General features: G+C 42.1%; 3 protein-coding genes across 10 annotated transcripts; all 3 read left to right on the top strand.

Annotated features, from left to right (window-relative positions):
* Positions 1-2,377: 2,377 nt before the first annotated feature.
* LOC109767752 (splicing factor U2af small subunit B) lies at positions 2,378-5,509 on the top strand. The gene is made up of 2 exons (XM_020326478.4): positions 2,378-2,509; positions 4,433-5,509. The coding sequence occupies exon 2, from the start codon at positions 4,463-4,465 to the stop codon at positions 5,300-5,302; it is 840 nt and encodes a 279-aa protein (XP_020182067.1). The 5' UTR covers positions 2,378-2,509; positions 4,433-4,462; the 3' UTR covers positions 5,303-5,509.
* Positions 5,510-9,132: 3,623 nt separating this feature from the next.
* On the top strand, positions 9,133-18,115 carry LOC109767749 (probable E3 ubiquitin-protein ligase ZFP1). Of its 8 annotated transcripts, none has more exons than XM_073510562.1 (7): positions 9,146-9,443; positions 11,613-11,673; positions 12,731-13,632; positions 13,940-14,289; positions 15,298-15,399; positions 15,481-15,645; positions 17,775-18,115. In XM_073510562.1, exons 3-7 carry the CDS (start codon positions 12,813-12,815, stop codon positions 17,919-17,921), a joined length of 1,584 nt encoding a protein of 527 aa, XP_073366663.1. In that variant the 5' UTR covers positions 9,146-9,443; positions 11,613-11,673; positions 12,731-12,812; the 3' UTR covers positions 17,922-18,115. The 8 variants fall into 8 exon arrangements, with proteins under 8 accessions (XP_020182062.1, XP_020182060.1, XP_073366663.1 ...); XM_073510561.1 differs by having other exon boundaries at positions 9,264-9,443; positions 13,937-14,289; XM_073510565.1 differs by lacking the exon at positions 9,146-9,443 and adding an exon at positions 10,305-10,802 and having other exon boundaries at positions 15,301-15,399.
* A 769-nt stretch (positions 18,116-18,884) lies between these two features.
* Positions 18,885-20,439, top strand: LOC109767751 (ras-related protein RABA1f). The gene is made up of 2 exons (XM_020326477.4): positions 18,885-19,428; positions 19,852-20,439. The coding sequence occupies exons 1-2, from the start codon at positions 19,205-19,207 to the stop codon at positions 20,282-20,284; spliced, it is 657 nt and encodes a 218-aa protein (XP_020182066.1). The 5' UTR covers positions 18,885-19,204; the 3' UTR covers positions 20,285-20,439.
* The last annotated feature ends 242 nt before the right edge of the window (positions 20,440-20,681 follow it).

The raw sequence follows: 20,681 nt of genomic DNA, 5'->3' as shown, positions 1-20,681 counted from the left end.
TCAAAAGGTTTTTGTGTTTTCAAGAAAGTCTGGGAATTTCAAAAAAAAAATCATGGTTTTTGATTATAAACTGTGTTCTCAAATTAAGAGAATGTTTGCGTCTTTGATAATTTTTTTGGAAATTGTAAATTTTTTGTGATTTTCAAAAATAAATCTTGAAAAAAAACAGTATATAGTGTCCGATTCATTATAGTTGCCGCTACAGTGCCGAAGCCCGGGCCGTAGTGCAAAAAATCGATCTTTGGTAAGAAAATCTTCACTTTAGTGGTACACGTTGCTCCTACTAATGAGCCAGCTTAGTCGGGCTTACCTGTGTTTTTTAGGGACGTGTAGGTTTTTTCCACCGGTTTTCTCACTTTGTTTTCTCTTTTCTTTCATTTTTCATTTTGATCAAATTTGTGAACTTTTCCTGATTTATTGATTTTTGCTTTAAATACGAAAATTTCCAAATTTTGTGAACATTTTCATTTCAAATATATGATTTTTCTCAAATTCATGAACATTTTTCAAATTTCGTGAACTTTTTCTAATATTTGGTGGACTTTTTTATATTCGTGAACTTCTTTTCATTTTTTTGAAAAAATTCCAAATTGTGAACTTTTACAAGTCTTGAACTTTTTTGAAATTTGTTGAATTTGGTCAAATTTCATGAAATTTTTTCAACTTTTTAAAACTATTTTTGACTTTTTTTACAAATATCTTGAACCTTTTCATTTTTTGGAAAAGCTATTTGCTAACTTTCTATGGTCAATGATCAACGGTCGCTGGTGGACCAGTCAACGGTTGCCACTATTAACTAATTTTTCAAAAAAAGTCAGATGGGCCGGCCGATACACTTGAAAAATAAATCTTATGCGATTTGGTCTTTCTTCCAATCACGTGAGACCTAGCTCATAAGATGACATGATTAGCACGTACCTCAAAGCATCTTGCTCTCGTTAGTCACTTCCCACTTCTTCCTTGACTTCACGTCTTCACCAAAATCCATCGGCAAGTTGTGGTTGTCGCCGGCCGTCATGACCCTAGAGTACCAACCTATTGCCATGTCCTCTTCGTCATATTTCGTGCAATACTTCTCCGGTGGTGAGAGGAGCTTTCGCCGGAGCCTCCACTACCGCGGCCACATCCGAATCACGTCGGAGGACGCGGACGGGGCACAGGGGGAGCTATGCGCGCACCAGCGACGAGCACAGGTTCGCCGGGCGGCGCATCTCTTCGGGCCCTCGACACCCTGCCCTGGGCGTGTTCCTCACCGCCGACGTGCCCCTCGCCAACCGAGCCACCCTCCATAACCACCTCTCTCCTCTCCACATCGCCACCGCTAATCGGTCAAGGTCATGTCTGCTTCTTGCTCGTCAGATAGATTCACTCAACTCGTAGCCTTGAGGAAGACGAAGATGCTTTGAGATTGGTGGTGAGACGTGGCTTCATCCTAGTTGGGTCTCATGTATTGGGAGCATCTAATAGCCGAAGATCCCATGTATGTCCCTTTTAAATTCCTACAAACGGCACTGAAAGCTCCTTCATTTACTGACCTGGCCACAACCGTGTCCACTCCAATCTTGGCCATCCCGCTAGGCGGTGGAATCCACCTAGGTTTGGCACTCTTTGGCTTGCAATCTTCAAGCTCATGTATACGTTTCATGATGAAACTGTGTAGCTTGAACTGCTTTCACAAGGTCCGAGTCTTGGAGAGCCCATACACACTTCGCAACAGTACAATGCAGAAGAGAATGTTGCCATGAATCCTCGGCTCCGCATAGTCCGCAAAGATGATACAATGAACATGTTTCTATGATGAAGAAGGTCAGCCATTGGGATTGAGTGCTGGGCTAGTCGCCATAAAAAGAATTTTATCTTTGAAGGAACCTCAGTTTTCTAAAATTTTGACCAAGGCTTCTGCTCTCCTTCCTCATTTGATGCCCGCCCTTCTAACCAAGCTTCACGTCTTGGTTTCGTTGTAACTAACATCCGATAGGCCGAACGGACTGTAATAATTCGTTTTTCTCATGTACCCAAGACCAAAAGTCATCAATTTGTCGTGTACATAGCGGTGTAGATTGGATTGATTCTCCATCAGTTGGTATAAAAATTTCAGCGATGGCTCTTGGTCCCATTCAGCCCCTGGGAGGATCAGATCCAGAAAAAGTTTTTTTTTAGAAGAACAAACTTCTTTTTCTTTTGAACAGTGGAAATACCCGGGCTTCAATGTGGTCGTGTGGGCAGAATCACCGCATCGAAGCCCATGGAAGCCTTTTAAATCCTGTCCGAAACCGACAGTCCGACCCGTCGACATACTCGAATAAACCGGGCCGGTCCAGGAGTCTCCAAGGGACTCGAATAAATCGGGCCGGCACAGGACTGTCCACGCAGCGTGGGCGGTATATAGGGACGGGACGCCTCATCGCGCCGCCACAAACGCCGTTCGCTCGTCCCCCCACCCTCCCTCTCTCTCTCGTCGGTGCGAGCGCAGCTGTCGACGACCCTCCTCCGACTCGTCGCTTCACAGGTGCGCGTCTCCTCCCCTCTAAAACCCTAACCCTTCTCCCCTCGGTTTACCAGATCTCGACGCGACCTCCTTTCGATCCGACCCCGCGAATCTGCCGATTCCTACTCTCGATTTTGGATTCGGGGAAGTAGGAAAAATTAGATCCGTGTAGAGTATCTTGTCCCGACCTCGCGAATCCGCGTGCCGAACCACCCCCTTTCAATTTTCATCTCGTTGTAGGCCCTCGTTCTGGGCATGTAGCTCGGGGTATGATAATACCTTTGCGTCTGGTGGTGCAATCGTAGGGTAGAAAAATCGCGGCTGGAACCACCCCTCATCAATTTTCTCTTCTTTGCAACACAGAAATTCGATGGTTGGACATGAAACTAGTATGTATCAGTTGTGTTGGCTAGTGATAACAACCATAATTTTGCTTTGCACACAAACCTTGCCCAGTAGGTCGAACTTTCTGGGAGGTGTCGCTTCTTTTGTACTAGCCAGCTCTCGCCGTAGGAGAGATATATGTTGCACACCAAGGTGCTGTAAGAGATAACTTCTCGATCACATAATAATTTTTATGTCAAAGCATATCATTTGGTCATGACTAATTTTATTGTATTATTAGTAAAAAAACTTGCAAAGTTTCAAATAAATTCTCTGAGAATCCAACTACTGGACCAATCTTGCAGCTCGTTTTATATGTGGCACTTAATGGATGTGATAGCCTCTGAAATGCGAGACTAGAATTTTCACCCAGCATGACAGCAAATTATGTTATTTATATTATTGCTCCTTTCTGGGTTAAGCATGTACTTTGCTGTAATTATACATATTTCTAAGTGCTCCACATCTTTGTACTATTCTGGATAGTAGTATATTTCCTGGACCTATTTCCCCCGATTTAATGATCTAAAATGGTGTGCAGATTAGGTTTTTAAATGGACGAAATAGAATTCTTTTTGGACGGATATAGCATGGCCTACCTGAGAAGGAAGTATTCATGTGCGACACGAAAAGTTGCTTTGTTTGTGCCTTTGGTTTTGTGGGATCTTTTGCAGTTGCAGGGACAGAGGCACTAAGCATCTTAGTTTAAAATTTTATCTTGTTTATGCAGTTGCAGGGTTTCGTTCTTTGCTTTTTACTATCCGAATGCAGTTTGGATTTTAGGCCAAATAATGGCTTGATTCGAAAAACATTGTAACCCTGTATATGATTTATTTTCTATATCCTGCATGTTTCAATATTAACTGTTTTGAGTTAGGTCATAAGACACAGTATGGATTAGTGTTATGCTTTGTACTGCAGGCCCTAGCTGCTCCTCCTTAGAAATTAACCTTAATGCTCAATTGAAGTCCTTCAAGTTACTGGTTGCCGATCTGTAATGTTAAAGATAGTAAGTAAAAGTACGGCGTGCTATTATAGCTTCATCCACTTGGAAAAACATCTGAAACACAGTTTGTGAAATAGATAGCACCTGTTTAACACTAGTTGTGCGCAAGGCATTTTCCTTTGGTGAGAATTACTCCCTCCGTTCCAAATTAGTTGACTTGAATTTGTCTAAATACGGATGTATCTATACTTGTTTAGTGTCTACATACATTCGTGTCTAGATAAATATGGGTCAAGTAATTTGGAACGGAGGGAGTACATGGGTTAGAATCTGGCATATACAATTTTCCCTTCTGTTTCTCTTGCATCAGCTAGCAGCTCTTGCAACATCACAAATTTTGATCGCTGTTACGCGTCTACTTTTACTCCGTATAAGTTTTGAAACAAATTATGGTTTAATTAGTTTTAGGTCAGCAATCTATGAAACACTTAAGACATTAATTTAAAGGCTTATTATGCAAGGTGCTACTCTTTTAAAGACTGAGAGCCTTATGCATACCGGAGCACTGCTAACATGTGTTTTGATGATTGTGCACTAAACATTTTACTTTGCAGGCTTGTGGTCAGCTTCACTGATATCAAACAATGGCGGAACACTTGGCTTCAATATTTGGTACAGAGAAAGACAGGGTCAACTGTCCATTTTACTTCAAGATTGGAGCTTGTCGTCATGGCGATCGCTGCTCTCGCATCCATAACAGGCCAACCATATCACCTACTATTGTGCTCATGAACATGTATCAGCGCCCTGATATGATTACCCCTGGGGTTGATGCTCAAGGCCAGCCGATAGATCCCCGCAAGATGCAGGAGCATTTTGAAGATTTTTATGAGGATATCTTCGAGGAACTGAGCAAGTTTGGTGAGATTGAGACCCTCAACGTCTGTGACAACCTTTCTGATCACATGATAGGCAATGTGTATGTCCAGTTCAGAGAGGAAGATCAGGCAGCAGCAGCTCATACTGCCCTTCAGGGACGATTTTACTCTGGTCGCCTAATAATTGTTGACTTCTCTCCTGTGACGGACTTCCGTGAAGCGACCTGCAGGCAGTATGAGGAGAACACCTGCACTCGTGGTGGGCACTGCAATTTCATGCATGTGAAGCAGATAGGTAAGGATCTCAGGAAGAAACTCTTTGGGCGCTACAGGAGATCGCAACGAGGAAGGAGCCGCAGCCCAAGCCCACACCATAGGAGAGAGCGTCGTGACCGTGATGACTATCGTGGCCGTGATGATTTCCGTCGTGGTGGTGGCGGCGGTGGACGGAGGGGTGGGAGCAGCAGGCATGAAAGGCACGACGATGGAGGAAGGCGTAGGTATGGAGGCAGCCCTCCGAGGCGTGCAAGAAGCCCTGTGAGGGAGAACAGCGAGGAGCGCAGGGCCAAGATCGAACAGTGGAATCGTGAGAGGGAGACGAAGTAAGGGTGACCACTGTCGTCTGGGTGTGTCCTGTGCCGTTCTTCTATATATTGGATTTCGTTCTGTAGTTGCTACTATTCTTGATTTGCTTTTCTGTTCCTGTAATTTAGGTGACTTCACTTTGAGACTTTAAATTGTCACTAGTGTGCTGCTGGAGACTTACATTTTAGCTACTTCGAACTTAATCCTACTAGTTTCCCATTTTTCTGATGCTGGCTGTTCTAAATTTGCTGCCTGGAAGTGGTGCCAACGGTGCTGGTTGCACTTTGGTTCCTTTCTGTTGATTGGAATGTCCTTGCTATCGGTATCATATAAGACTGTTGGCTGTGGATGCTGAGGATATTCTTTCTCTAGGGTGGATTCCACCTAGACTGGGTCGTTCGTTCCCTGCGACGCCACAGTTTCTCTCTTGATCGACGGCCATGTGCCATTGTGGCACACCAAGGCCGGCAGATTTCTGAATTTCATCACTCTAAAAAGATTTGGAGTGATTGACAACTATGCTTAACCTGGCACGTAGAGAACATCTATTTAGGGGGATACTTAGTTTTATAAAGAAGATAGCACAGACGCATAATTTTGGGCATTTTTTTGCGGGGAAAATTCAGGTATTCTAACTCTTCTACCAATTTGCCCATTGGCAATTTAACAACAAAGTTCTTTCAATGGAATTTACATGCATGCAAGAATCTCCTACCTCATCCTTTTTTTTTTGAATTTTAATTTGATTTACCTCATACTTCAAAACAAGATGTTGATATGTTTCAACGATATTTTTTGTCATTACCAGCTATCATATTATGTTTATCGTCGTTATGAAACAACAATTTTGTATGTTTTTAAAGAGTGCAATGTTACTACCTCCATTCCTAAAAGTAAGATGTATTTTATTTCGTTAAGACATGCATTTGACCAATAGTTACTCTATAAATACAGATTCGTATTTAAAAGTACTTTGTTGTGATTGTGATTTTGTATCACATAAATCAAATATTAAAAGAGTAATTGTTGGTTAAAGTCTTGTCTTAATGAAATGAAATACGTCTTATCCATCGGAAGGGAAGGAGTATGGAGAGCTAGGGAGACGGGTATTCAGGTGTTAATAATAAGTAAGAAAATACATCAACCAACACAAGCACATGAGTCAATTCTTTAGTGGTGTATATATCGATGTTCAATGGCAACCAAGTTAGGTTAATCTAACAATTGGGTGACTAATAACATGGCAAGTAGGTGGGAGTAATCCGACTAGTCCAACGGGAAAAAAGGTTGTCGAAACATGTCAACATGGAATGTACTTTCGAAGATCTCGTCGCAAAAAAACCCAATGATGAAGGTAGATCGTCAATCGAGATAACAAATTAGGAGATAAAACTTCTATAAAATATGAAATCGAAAGTATCTTTGCTCATATCATGCTTATGTGTTGTTGTATGCATGCAAGAGAGGGTGGGAGGGACCCGCTAGGAAGGCGAAAACGCATGGCGGTTCTTTAGCACAGTCCAATTTTCTTTTTTGGAGATATAAATGGAAAATGATGTAATATTCATGTAGTTAATTTGCCTATTCTAGTGGCCGCCTCCCATACTATACCTCATTCAAGAGAGTAGTGTATTCTCAATATTTCATAATATGAAGAAGTGAATGGCCGTGGTTGTAAGAAAAACTAGTCCAAAAATCAACCTTCGAGGATGTGTTGATTAATTAGAAGACAACCATGTAAAATCCTAACAATCGGGAAACTATTCAGTTAAACTTTGCCTAAAACAATCATGCCAAAACTAGATGTTGCTCATTCACTACAAGCACCTTCCCTGTCACCAAGCCGCAATCTTCAACCCCATGTCGACCTCCACCATCACGCATATCATCGACCCAGAGTTTTTAGAAAGTGCCTTCAAAAAGAGGAATAACAGACATTGCCGTTGGCGCACCAACCATTATCCAGACATAGCTTTCTCCTAGGGCAGTATATATCACCACCATACCAAATATCAAGGGAAGGGGATACCGCACCGGCTACTCAAATGCCACGGCCATGGTCGAGGGGTTGAAACAAACTCATTGACAATGCCTATAATGAGGAGAAATACACCCACAACTGTAACATTTCCACCATCGACCACCACGACTATGCCTTCCCTAGGTCACCACCCAACCGTTCAAGATGCCTCCACACACACACACGGACCTCCAAAGGGCAGTCACGCCAAGCATTCATAAGTTGGTTGCACCTAGCTGGTAGCATGCACACCCAAATCCCCAGCCACGTAGGGCCCACTAACACATGGTCACCGGAGAGATAAGACAATAAGTTTCAATACAAAGATAACGAGATACCCATGGTGAAAGAAAGAACCATATGATTACCCATATCCCGCACATGAATAATACACGCAGTATGTTTAGAATGTTGCAATGTATTTTTGCCTGCATGGAGACATTATAAGGTAAACATTATCAAATCAACCAGACTCGCTTGTGTTGTGCACCTCATCCTTTTAAAATAAATGCCAAGGTAGCATAAAAAACTTTATTCTCATTATCCAATCCACTAAAAGGTGGAAAAGAGAGAAAGAAGTGATAATGTACTATATGTCTATAATGATAGATAGTCACTAATCACATGGGGCTTGACATATTACAACCAACAAATACCAACTCTATTATTGAGTGACAACTTCTTGGATACTCGACAGTGGACCATTTTATGACAAGGGCGAGAGTTAAAAAAAATACCATGCAAGTGTATAGGCTGGGCACCTTTGAAGCAAACCATAAAGGTTTAATAATATATCCATTATGAGCTATGCCACCTAAATTCCTACCACAATTAGTAGGTGTGAAACTATTTACCAAACTCCATACTAAGCAGACAACCAATCAACACTAATGATTTTGTATACATTTGATATTAACACTTTTGCGACGAAGTAGTGTGTAGGAAAGTAAAAAAACTCTATTTCCTAAACAAAAGTTAATGTTTTTATTAGAAATAAGATTGTTCGCTGTCAGCATATGATGTACAACAAGCATCCATTGTCTTTGACCCATCTTAATAATCACATGACTGGATGCAAAAGTAATAGAGTGTTCATACAGAAAAATAATACCCCATTTACTGAAAAAAACCGTGTCATGTTGTAAGTTCAAAATTGAACTAAAGCTGAACGAAAACCACACTATTTTTTTTGGATCAGAGCGAGTACCACCTCTTTTTTCAAGAACAAGCAACAACTTTTGCCTGTGAGATATGTAATGTACTTGGAGTACCTCATCCATTTGACATATGTAGTGTACTTCGAGTATCATTGTCTCAATTGACAATCTCGGTCCAATTCATGTCTCGCCTTGATCTTAGCTTCACCTGATAGGTCACGACAACCCGTCATACCTTAATTTATTGGAGAGGACTTGTCTTATCCCTAGTTTAAATGTATTATCAATTGCATTTTCGATCACTAACGAGTCGACCACCTCCTCATTGACAATCTCTTCATATCCGCTCCATCCGTCACCCATTGCTTTACATTCCCTTGCACCATTACTTGGACTCAAACATGCCTCTTGTCGTCAGAGTTGCTAAAAAAACACCAAAGCCAATGATAAATTATCTGCAATCTCTTGTTCGTAGAGAATTATACCTCATAACAACCAACCAACCCCTTCTATCCGTTGAATTTATGTATAGACATTTCACATAAGATTGCGAAGATAAATGAGAGTCACTTTTCATTTTATTTCTCTCTCATACGAAACAAAAATACCTAAACAAGAAGCGAGAAAGGACAAAAAAGCACAAATCATATATCCCTTGTGCTAATTTCTTTTTTGATAGAACCAGAGCCTCCTCCTCCTCTTCCTCTTCCCCATCTCTCTCATCCTTCTGACCTCCTCCTCCTCCTCTTCTCTCTCTAAAAAAAGCTTCTCGTGCTTATAAATACCCTCCCCTCCCTCCCCGTGCGAGTTCCTCCGCCCGATCCCCTTCCGCCCCCTCCCGACGATCGCCCCCGCTCGTCCCACCGCGGTGGGCGATCGCTCCTCACCTCCGTGCGCGCGATTCCTGAGGCGAGGCGACCGACACCAGATTCCGCCGGCCGGCCCACCTCCCCCGCTTCGCCGATCGGATCGCGTGCTCCATGAGGTGACGATCTGCGAATTCCCGCATTACCCGCCGGGTTTTCACCCGATTATTCGGGCACGATTGCGTTAGGTGGGCGCTAAGGCATCTGGATGGCTGCGGTGACGTGAGTGGGAGCTGGGAGAAGGAATTGGATTCGAGAGCGTCTGCAATTTGAGTGTTCCGTACGGCACAGCTCGCAATTTTTGTTAGTAGTAGTACGGTGATGGTGCGACCGTGAGAGTTTAAGAGTGCATAGTCATTCGGTCAATTTTTGCTCGCTATTGTGGATGATTTTCTCGTCTATGGTTAGTGGCTACACTTTAGAAAATACTGGATTTGCCTAATATTTCTGCTTTATCTGCTCGTGTTTGGTTTGGGGGAAGGGGGTGGTTGGTGGGCGTCGGGATGCTAAAGGGTGCATCTGTTATTTTTAGGTGAAACTATGATGCACTTCTTAGTGTGCAATTTCTTGATATTTTTTATTGGAGCTGCATGTGCATGTGGTGAATGCAGAGAATTTTGCTGAGAAATGATGGACTCATGATTATGTTGATAAACAGGAATATTTACCAGTGTTCTTTTGTGTGGTTGAGTCATTAATGGAGTTTGGGATGTTGCACCTGCAAACTTTTTGCGAGGTTGGTAGTTGTTTGGTTGGGTGTTTGGAATTCTGATTACTTTTTGGTCAGTGTGGAAGTAGATTGGGGGATTGATTTTGTATAGGCATGGGATAATAGGATTATATTGTTGCCTTTTTTTGGATTTGTGGTCTGCTCTGGTAGTGCTGATGATATAGCCTTAGGTATGACAACAGGTTTTGGACAGTTGGAGAATATTTGTTGAAAATGAATTTTCTTGTTAATTGGTGGTAATTATGATTCTGGTGGTTGTTATATGAATTATGGATATGGTGTTAGTTGCTGGTAGATGTTTTCTTAATGCAGATTACATTATTTACCATTGTCATGAAACATTCAGTTTTTGCCTTTTTTTGGTTGTCCAAGCCAAGCCGTTGGTTAGTCTTAACTCGGTTTTATTTCTGTCATATTTCTCCCCCTTCTATTCTCCGATTCCGATTTTTTTAAATGCAATGTTTTTTATTTGAAAAAAGGAGTTTGAGATAGAATTCAGAAACATTTTGATCTGGTGATTATCCCTCAAGAACTACAATAGCAATTCCCGTTCCACCCAGAACTTTAGGATTTCCTTGACTGAGATGTGAAAGCTTATGCCTCTATTATCATTGGATGTAAGAGACACGTGCACACTTTTCACTTTCTTTTTTACGAATGTTCAAACTTCATCTTCCCTTTTTGTGTATTAGACATATCATTGGCCTTATGCTGAGATGGGAGAACTTATGTTGTATGGTCATTGAATGTAAGATTACACACCTCCCTTTATCATAATTTTCCATTTTGTTAAAAGTCTCCGTACTACATACTACGTTCTGTGTATTTTTCATTAGTGACAAACTTACAATTGAAGGAAGTGTAAAATCAAAGAAGTCTTCAGTTTGATTATTTGTATTTAGTAACTAAAAATGATTGAAACAAGTTCTGCCCTTGTTTAAAGTGATGACCATCTTCTGATTGCATGTCCTGCCTTGTTTCACCTTATACGCCATTCATCAACCTTTCTTTCAAAGTAAACCATTAACTGACACAAATTATCTTCTTTAGAACAATTTATGAACATAAGTTTTTTTGAGGATTTTGTTTTGGTAAATCTATTCGGCAAAGACAAACTGCTTCAATCAGCAGGAGAATGAGTGAACATGTCAAATGGGACTCCTAATTGCAAAAGAATTTATCCTTTCTAGACCTGTAAGCAGGGGCAGTGTCTAGTGAGGGGCCAAAGGCAAACATGGATCATGTATGGCCTTGAATTTTATAAGCCTCTGCATTGAGTTTTGGCCTTGCATTTGCTCGAAGTGGGAAATAGACACTTATGCAATTCAATTTGCTTAGTGCCCAAGCTCCGCCACTGGCCTTGCAATTGCTCGAAGTTGGAAATAGATGCAATTCAATTTCCTTAGTACTAATGCCTTTATTTTTGCCGAGCTCCACCACTGCCTGCAGACACAAGATTAAGCATAGGATTTGCATATTGTCATGAAAATAGAAGTTCTGAAGTATAAAATTGATGCCTGTCCCTACTAATCATATTTTGTTGACAACCTGCTGACAGTGTTATACGCATATACTGACTAATGTAGAGAACCACAAGCAGAACTGGTAAATATTAGAAGGTTATTACCCCCACCAATGTATTTCCTTATGTTCTTTGTTACTACAGATCCTCCCTATCATTTTAAAAGCATTACTTTGTTTTCATTGTAACTTCGAAGGAGCAAAGGCAGCGACTTTGATCGGTTTATTTGCATTTAATATTGCTCTTCAGTTGAAAATGATTTTGTTAAGCTTCATGCACTAGCCAATGCAACCAAAAAGTCCTAACTTATGGAAAGGGCTAGGCAATCCACATATACATTTAAACAGATTTTACCACTCTAATGATGTACTGTTTTCAGCCAGAATTAGGAAAAAATACTTTATGAAAGGGCAGATCGAAAAATCAGCTGACAAATTAAACAACTGTGAATAATTGCGATATGTATTCATATGCATTATGCCACGCTTGGTTACTTCAGTAGGATATAATCTATACAGCTCATTGGAATGGGTTGCTGCAAGCAATAAATAATGATTTGACTTCCAAGTTTGTATGTCTTCACATTCAAATCCTACTTAAAACACATTTCCTACATCAGAGAAGCTGGATAACTTAATATGCGAACTCTGGTGAATCACACCATGTGTTGACTATCACCAAAGATTTAGCCATGGACAGGGACGCGTGGAAGTTAGCTATCCACGTGCCATAACCATGACTTGGTTTCGATATCTTATGGGTTTCAACTCCAGCCTACCCCAACTGGTTTGGGACTGAAAGGCTTTGTTGTTATTGTTGTTGTGGTGGTGGTGAATCACACCATGTGTTGACTTAGTCTTGTGCTGTTGACATATAAGCCTACTCTAGGGATGCAATGTCCGGATCTATTACCTTAGCTAGTTTATCTTCAGCTAGTTTATCTTCAAGTTTTTTGCAACATTACTAATCATTCACACCAATCCTCTTGGTTTGTCTGTAACATTGTCTTTATGTTACCACACAAGCATACAAATATGGATGTCTTCTACTATGTAAACTGCCAAGCTTCGCATATTTTATATATGTCGCATTTTAAGTGTGCACTGTAGATCTATTCATCTCATTCTAACAGTTGGTTTCTAATTTGATTTCAGGTAGAGGTGACGATAAAGCATAGTTGTTGACTTAGCTTGCAGTGGTTCTTTATCAAAGCTAAGGCAGATAATAATTGGCGTTATGGCATATCGAATGGTATGCGCTCCCCAAGTCATTGATCTTGAGTCTGAGCGAGGGCATCCTCATGTTCATTCTGAAAGTTTAATTCACAATGGGAATGATTTGTCCGACCAAGGCGGTCAATATACTGTCAGAGTTGTAGGCAATGCTATGAATGCTGGTCTTTCTGATACACAGGGTTACTACAATATGAACATGAATCATCCACATCAGCCTGTTCATAGTTCTCCGCCAAATTTAGGCGTTGATTCAGGTTTTGTCTTCCCATCAAATATGTACAACCCTTGCATGTCAACATCTATGAACAGATATGCCTCTCATGCTCAGAGCTTTGGATTGCCTTTAAACCAAGTTGTCTCAGGAAGTATGGATGGAAGTACTAGAAATGAAAATGTCAGCGAAACTGCTAGAGGATTCATTAAAAGGAAAAATGCCGCAGTTGCAGGAAGTTGTCATTTTGTTAATGGATCTGCAAGCTCAAGCTCATCCTCTCATACATCTCAAAATCCTACACATAGGCCATGGGATCCTTCTTTTGAGTCAAATGTTTTTCCTAACGTCACACCATTCAACCCATCAGAATATCATAGCCACAACACTTGGCCATCTGTGGAAGGATCTTCCATTACTGGATCAAATGGGTTTAATTTGATGGCTGCTCACCCAGAATCAGCACAGCATGGTAACTATACATTTCAATCAAGTCATGCTAGTCAGTGCTTTCAACCTGCCAGCACTACTTGGGTTTCCCAGGCTGCAACTGGAATTGTGGAAGGAGTACCACAGTGGTCATACATCAATGCAATGTCTAGTGTTCCAGGTACGTAAGCAACTAATAGAACAGATCTGAGTTTCCTACTGATAATGAAAACATATTCGGAAAGAGTTGTACTTTCTAAGGATAAGAATCATTGTTCAATGCATCTTTTAGTTGTTGGCAATGTGCATTGATGGCTAAACTAATAGTTCAGCTTTACATGTTAAGTGTCAGAAGCTTAGTAGAAAAATGGTCCCACCTACAAAATGAAATTGTGACAGAAGCGAAGTACAATTGATAGCATTTATATCTTTCAGCTGTCAGATTTGTTTTTTCAGGGGAAATAATTGGTACCTCTTGCTTCCAGCAGGCAGATTTGCACATTCAGGGGCCACAGAAATAGTGAATGGAGGCTTTCATGAATATCAGAATGGCCCTTCAACCATTTCTCAAGGGCATTTACCTTATTTTCATCAACATGCTGTGCATAGCATGCAAGCTCATAATCCACTGGATCATACACGAGTGCAAGTCCCTTACCAACAAGGCCACAATAATGGTGTCTTACATAGTGGGGTAAATCATTCTGGTAACCGGTTCCACTTGGGTCCAAGAACTCCAGGTCTCTTCTCTAATTCTGAGCGGTCTTTTGGGCCCCCACAGCATCCGTTCCTGGTGAACCCAGTTAATCATAGGAACATAAGAATTTTGCCACCTCTGGTTAGTCTGCACCTCACTTCATTTATTTATTTTACAATTTCTGGTATTCAAATACCAAATAACTCAATAACTATTAGGATCACCATTTGCCTAATGTGATACATCTGGTGTGTTCTTTTCCTTTTTGTGGAATGTTGGGAACTCTCATAGGAGTCTTGCATGTCTTTGGACTTGTGCTTTAGTGCATTCATACCTTAATGTGTTTTATGTGCTAAGTTATGGTATTTTGAATCTTACAAACTGGAATTCTTTTTACCGATTTCTAAATGGCCGATGTCCTTCAATGTAGAACTGGAAGTGACCAGCCTTGCAATTACCTTGTTCTGGAAAAATGTTATCCATTGCATTGTTGTTAAGTCTCTTAATATTCTTGGGGAGTTCTTATTGAAATGTGTTAAGCTATGTGTTGGTTATTAGATTCAAGAAATTGTATTCGTTGATTCTTGTTGTGTTGTATGAATGCCTCGGGCCTACTGAAGCTTTTGCTTGGATACAATGTTTCTCACATTTGAAATTGCCTCTTGTTATTTTTATTTCTGGTCAACGGGAAGACGACTATTATACCTCATGCATTTGACCTCATGTCCTTCCTGCCGCTATTTATTTGTTTTATGTTACCATGTTTTCCTTGGTGATGTGCATGATGCACACCTTGCAAAGTTACATGTACCTTCTTATGTAAGCAATCTCTTTCATGGACCCTGTGTACCAGAAGCTGAACCCATGTCTTGAGTACTACTTGCATGATCAGATAACCTTAATTTGATGCGATTGATTAGGTTCTTGGCTGATTTTTTAAGCAGAAGTGGTCTTAATTTCAAATCCATCCGTGCAGACAGACTCGTTTCACTTGTGACAAACTTACAATTGTCACAGATAGTATTAACTTTAAGTCCAGGCGTGCAAACTGGTTAGAGTGTAGACCTCTTGAGGTCCCTGTTTTTTTTGTTTCCGTTAAGGATGTCAATGATATACATGTAGTTATATAACTATTTGTTGGCCCTGCAGCAGCATGGTGCAATCATGGATTTTTCGAGGTTGTATGAGGGGTCAAATGTAGTAGATGAGCATAGAGATATGCGTCTAGATATAGACAGCATGACCTATGAGGTACATAAAGCTCATTCAGCCTTTGTGACTTCACCTCACACGGTATGTCTTTTCTGATTTATTCTTTTATTTCTATCACAGGAGCTTTTAGCATTAGAAGAGCACATTGGAGACGTCAATACAGGTCTGGCAAAAAGTCACATCGTAGATAAGTTGAAGACTAGCTTATATGTGCCAGGAGCAACCTGCGTGTCTAATCAGTCATCTGAACCTTCCACAGAGAATGAGGCTTGCATAATATGCCAGGTGCTTCCCTTTCACTATATTGTTTGTTACCTTGTCTTAGTCATGTAAAATTTCAGCTGTTCCAAACTAATGAATTGTCAACCAGCCATCAAATTCATGTTGAACCACCATCACATCTATTGAATGTTTAATGAACTTGATCGCTTGAACTTAATACTTATGGATCTAAAGTAATGACTATAGCTTATGCCATGACTAATAATGCATCTACTTATACTACAGCGAGCAATGGCTAGTGCAGTATTGCAGGACCACCTCGTCTACAGCATATTACCCACCTCTGCGCAGTAGTGTCGTGTTGATGTTGGGAAATGTTTGTTGCTTATTTTGACAGTACAGTGTACCCACGTTCCTTCAGCTTTCTGTCCATAAGAGAACCTATTTCTCTAGGATTACTACTCCCTCCGTTCCAAAATAGATGACTCAACTTTGTACTAACTTTAGTACAAAGTTGAGTCATCTATTTTGGAACGGAGGGAGTACTTAGTAAATTTAGTTGGAAATTAGCATTAGCAAATGCGCTGATGCATGGTGATGATCATCTAGAACAAAGTTACTCTATTTCTTATTAGACAGTATGGTGTTCCCACTTCCTTTGGCTTATGTCCATAAGATAACTTATTTCTCTAGGATTACTCCTCGGTAAATTGAGCTGGAAACTACTATTAGCAGATGGACCGATGTATGGTGATAATCGTGTAGAACGAAATTACTAAGGAGTGGTAGTTGGTATATGGCCACCCATGCTTTTCTTCGCAATAAATATTGATTGGATTTGGAAAGGCGATGTCATGGGGATCGGTCACCCATGTGCTAGGCCCATGGTCCCAATCAAGTGATATGAACCCTTTAGTATCTTTTAAGTAGAATTGTATCATTTAAAATTTAAAATTTAAATTAGGAATTAATCAACTAGAGGTAAGATAGGAGAGGCTTCTTTTAGAACCATGGAGCCACTGCTCCACCTCTGGATACCGTCGAACTCAAATCAACTGCCTGGAGATATGTGTGAACATTTATACTTTGCAGGGTGGTGACATGGCGGCATGCATGCCCCACCTGTGATATATGTGCTAGTTCACTACCACCTCCATTCTAAATAAGGTGGGCATGCATTCCAAAATCCAACTTTGACCATAAATTATACCAATATACACTATATTTTTATGACTTCAAAATTATACCATTGAAAACTTATTTTGAATACAAATTCAACTGTTTAATTTTTGTGACGTATAACCCATATTTGGTTGGTCTAATTTATGGTCAAAGTTCAATTTTAAAATGCGTGCACGTATTTATGGTCAAAGTTCAATTTTAAAATGTGTGTGCACCTTATTTATTGGAATGGAGGGAGTACATACTTATCAAGATTTTTATGAGTGATTTATTTATGTAGTTTTGTGATTAGTGAGTCATTATAGCTGGTCATTTAAATAGTCATCCATGCACACGAATCGCTATGATAGATCTGATGGCATCCAAAGGTGGAGCCGCTGCTCCATGGTTCACCTGAACATTAGTGATAAGATATCCCTTAGCTTTGGGCTTGCAGCGAATAGTTTAGATTATTAGCCCTCAATATAAAGAGGACACATTGAGATGAATTAATCAACCTGGAAGTACTACACTCTGTCCATCTACTTTGTCCTCCCAATCCACAAAGGCTTGCCTGTTCTTAGTGCATAAACCCTTGTGATCATTTCGCGAACTTTGTGTAACTCTTCTACTTGTAGTAAAAATTCTGGTGTCCTTGCTCGATAATAAGGACTAGCAGGTTGGTGAAGCATAATCCTCGCGCGAGGGAATGCTATACGCTTGGTGGGTTCTCCTCCAAGCAGAATGAAGGACGCCATGGAGGCGGCTATTCCAAGGCATATTGTATATATATCTGGTGTCACTGTTTGCATCGTATAAAAAATAGCCATTCCTGAGTTTAGCCACCCGCCTGGGGAGTTTATAAACAAAAAAAGAACCCCTTTCCTAGATCAGCATTGCCAACTGGCGATATTTATCCTTGTGAGCCCCGGTTCATGACAGGAGAAGGAGAATCTAGTTTCAGGCTCACTGGCGTCCAATCTATTCCCAGTTCCTAGTTCTAAAGAACTGTCACTTGGTGTATCTTGCAGGAGGAGTACAAGGCTGAGGACTGCGTTGGAATCCTGGATTGTGGCCACAGATACCACGCGGAGTGCTTAAAACAATGGCTGACGGTAAAGAACCTATGCCCCATCTGCAAGACAACAGCTTTGTCTGCGGGTAGAAGAAGTGGATAACAAACAGGATTAATCTTTATCAGTTATTTGCTTCCGACAAACATTCAGATCAATTTTGTACATAAGAAGCGGTAGACTATTCTGCTACCTGTATTTGTTGTTCACCTTGTTGTGATGGGGAGTAACTCGGCTTCCAAAAACTGTACAGACATAACATTGATCGTTCTATTCAAATGTAGAATGTTTATAAATTACTCAGTTGGACATACAGTGTATCATATGGTGGATCGGAAGGTAACTCTTAGAGTGGCATCTCTAGAAACTACCCTGTATATATGTTGGTTACCCTAAAACAAACAGAAACATGTGTTTTTGTGTACATTATTAAATCTTAAGAGAACTGATAATTGTTTCTGTTATTGGAGAGATTGGTCTGATAGTGCCCAGCCGAGCACGAGTTTTTCAGCATATGGTTTTGGACGACAATGTTCTGCACTGTATAATGGATGATTAAACTCCGTCGTGCAGTTTGGTCGAAACATGAGAAAAAAACCTCGTATCTCCTATTGTGACGGGATTTGTCTTAATTTTATTGCACATGTGTATTTTCTGTCATTGTTTTCGTATCTTCTAAGGAGGCATAGTGTTTTTGTTTTCTTAGTGGCTGTACCGTACAAGTAAAAGATAGTTTTGCCCTAGAACTCTTCCCCTGATATTATAGTACTAGCTTGTGCGCCGTGCTTGATCGAAATGTTGCGTTGCTGCCTTGAGAGAATCTTCCCTGAAGGATCTCTGCACCCATCCCCAGCTAACAAAACGTGATGAGCGAAAATGAAAGGAGAAGCAAAGAGAATGCTACTACTACATGAAGCCAGGTCAAGGCTGGCACATGCTTATATTCGCAAATTCAATTTTCTAATATCGTTTTGTGAGATAGAGAGTCGTTGACACATGTATGCACAGAGATGCATGCCCGGTCGGTCACGGAGACGAAGCCAGGACCGGGACAACGAGCGGCTCGATGGTCGTCATCATCTCTGGCTTGGCTTTCTCTACCTCCCCACCACACCACCCCCCCACGAAACCAACACCATCCGCGGCGACCCCTTCTTCCCTTCCCTGAGACACTTCTCCCCAAAGCGAACCAACCCAGCTGAAAAGAAGCGAGACGCGCCGCACCGCGTTGCCTTTGTATCGTGCCTCTATTTAGCTCAAGAGGGAGAGGATAGGAGAGGCGCGCGGGAAGGGGAAGGAGATAAAATCAGATCAAATCGTAGGAAACCATCGGTTGATCGAGCAGCGGCGGCGGCGCAGAAGCAGCAGGAAGCAGGAGGGGAGGGGGGATGGCGGTGGCGTATCGCGCGGAGGAGGAGTACGACTACCTGTTCAAGGTGGTGCTGATCGGGGACAGCGGCGTGGGCAAGTCCAACCTGCTGTCGCGCTTCGCCAGGGACGAGTTCAGCCTCGACACCAGGTCCACCATCGGCGTCGAGTTCGCCACCAAGACCGTCCGCGTCGACGGCAAGCTCGTCAAGGCGCAGATCTGGGACACCGCCGGCCAAGAAAGGTACCAATACTCTCCACCTCTTGCTCTTTCTCTTTTGCCCGCCACCTGTATGAGATATTGCTGCTTTGCCTGTCCACCTCTTTCTTCTTTCCACCGCTCGCCGTCGATTCAGTTTAGTTTAGCTTGATCGATCATACAGTAGTAATTGACTAACTCAAGGACTTGCGATGATTCCTTTCCCGTTGCCATGCTTGTGATTTCAATAGCAATCTGTAAATAACTCATTCTCAACTGCAGATGTCCTTCGCAAGTAGGGGTATCTTTTTTTTTTTTTGATCTACGCAAGTAGGGTTATCTTAGCAATACAATGTGCATCTTTCTGGTTGCTTGTAACCGCATTTCCACATTGACACCAGTACCAAGTTGGCTAATCACTTTACGTACGTGCGCTGCACTTGCACCCGCGGCTCTTTCTCTCTGTAGGTACCGGGCCATCACCAGCGCGTACTACCGGGGCGCCGTGGGCGCGCTCGTGGTGTACGACGTGACGCGCCACATCACGTTCGAGAACGCGGAGCGGTGGCTGACGGAGCTCCGCGACCACACGGACGCCAACATCGTGGTGATGCTGGTCGGGAACAAGGCGGACCTGCGCCACCTGAGGGCCGTCTCGCCCGAGGAGGCCAGGGCCTTCGCGGAGCGCCACCGCACCTTCTCCATGGAGACGTCCGCGCTGGAGGCCACCAACGTGGAGGATGCCTTCACGGAGGTGCTCGGCGAGATCTACCGCGTCGTCAGCAAGAAGGCCCTCGACATTGGCGACGACCCCGCCGCGCCGCCCAGGGGCAAGACCATCGACGTTGGTGGCAAGGACGACGTCACCCCAGTGAACACGGGTGGCTGCTGCTCGGCCTAGTCAAACTCTCTCTCTGCCGGAGACGGTGGTAGGTGATGCCGTGTGTGTGCGTGCTAGGGTGTAACAGGCATGTTGCGACCGTGATGATTACTGATTATTGGTCAAAACGCTCTGGGGGTGGTTGATACCTTGATATCATATGCTTGATTGATGCATACAGCGTGTAGTACTACCGAGAGAAGACGTCGTGCGTGTGCTGTTGCAAGTTGCAACCATGGTCCGCGTCTGTGTTCACTCCATTTCATTGGTCTGTTTGGTGCAGTTCAGGTCCAAAAAAACGCGTCAGGCTGTCACAATTTTCGGTCAAGGCGCTTCATCATCAGGTAAAAATTAGAAGCGACTCCGATGAAGACGAAACGGCCGTCGTGCAGAAAGTGCATATGCCGGCGATGTCCGC

This window comes from Aegilops tauschii, chromosome 3 (genome assembly GCF_002575655.3).
Source record: "Aegilops tauschii subsp. strangulata cultivar AL8/78 chromosome 3, Aet v6.0, whole genome shotgun sequence".
Classification (NCBI taxonomy): domain Eukaryota; kingdom Viridiplantae; phylum Streptophyta; class Magnoliopsida; order Poales; family Poaceae; genus Aegilops; species Aegilops tauschii.
This window is presented reverse-complemented; position numbering and strand designations above follow the sequence as displayed.

What these genes read in the sequence shown, in the direction of transcription:
- LOC109767752 (XM_020326478.4), top strand. Translation starts at nt 4,463, where the DNA reads ATGGCGGAACACTTGGCTTCAATATTTGGTACAGAGAAAGACAGGGTC.
- LOC109767749 (XM_020326468.4), top strand. Translation starts at nt 12,813, where the DNA reads ATGGCATATCGAATGGTATGCGCTCCCCAAGTCATTGATCTTGAGTCT. An exon ending in TGCAATGTCTAGTGTTCCAG is followed by an intron (nt 13,633 to 13,936) that starts GTACGTAAGCAA and finishes TCTTGCTTCCAG; the next exon opens with CAGGCAGATTTGCACATTCA. An exon ending in TAGACAGCATGACCTATGAG is followed by an intron (nt 15,400 to 15,480) that starts GTACATAAAGCT and finishes TTTCTATCACAG; the next exon opens with GAGCTTTTAGCATTAGAAGA.
- LOC109767751 (XM_020326477.4), top strand. Translation starts at nt 19,205, where the DNA reads ATGGCGGTGGCGTATCGCGCGGAGGAGGAGTACGACTACCTGTTCAAG. An exon ending in GACACCGCCGGCCAAGAAAG is followed by an intron (nt 19,429 to 19,851) that starts GTACCAATACTC and finishes TTCTCTCTGTAG; the next exon opens with GTACCGGGCCATCACCAGCG.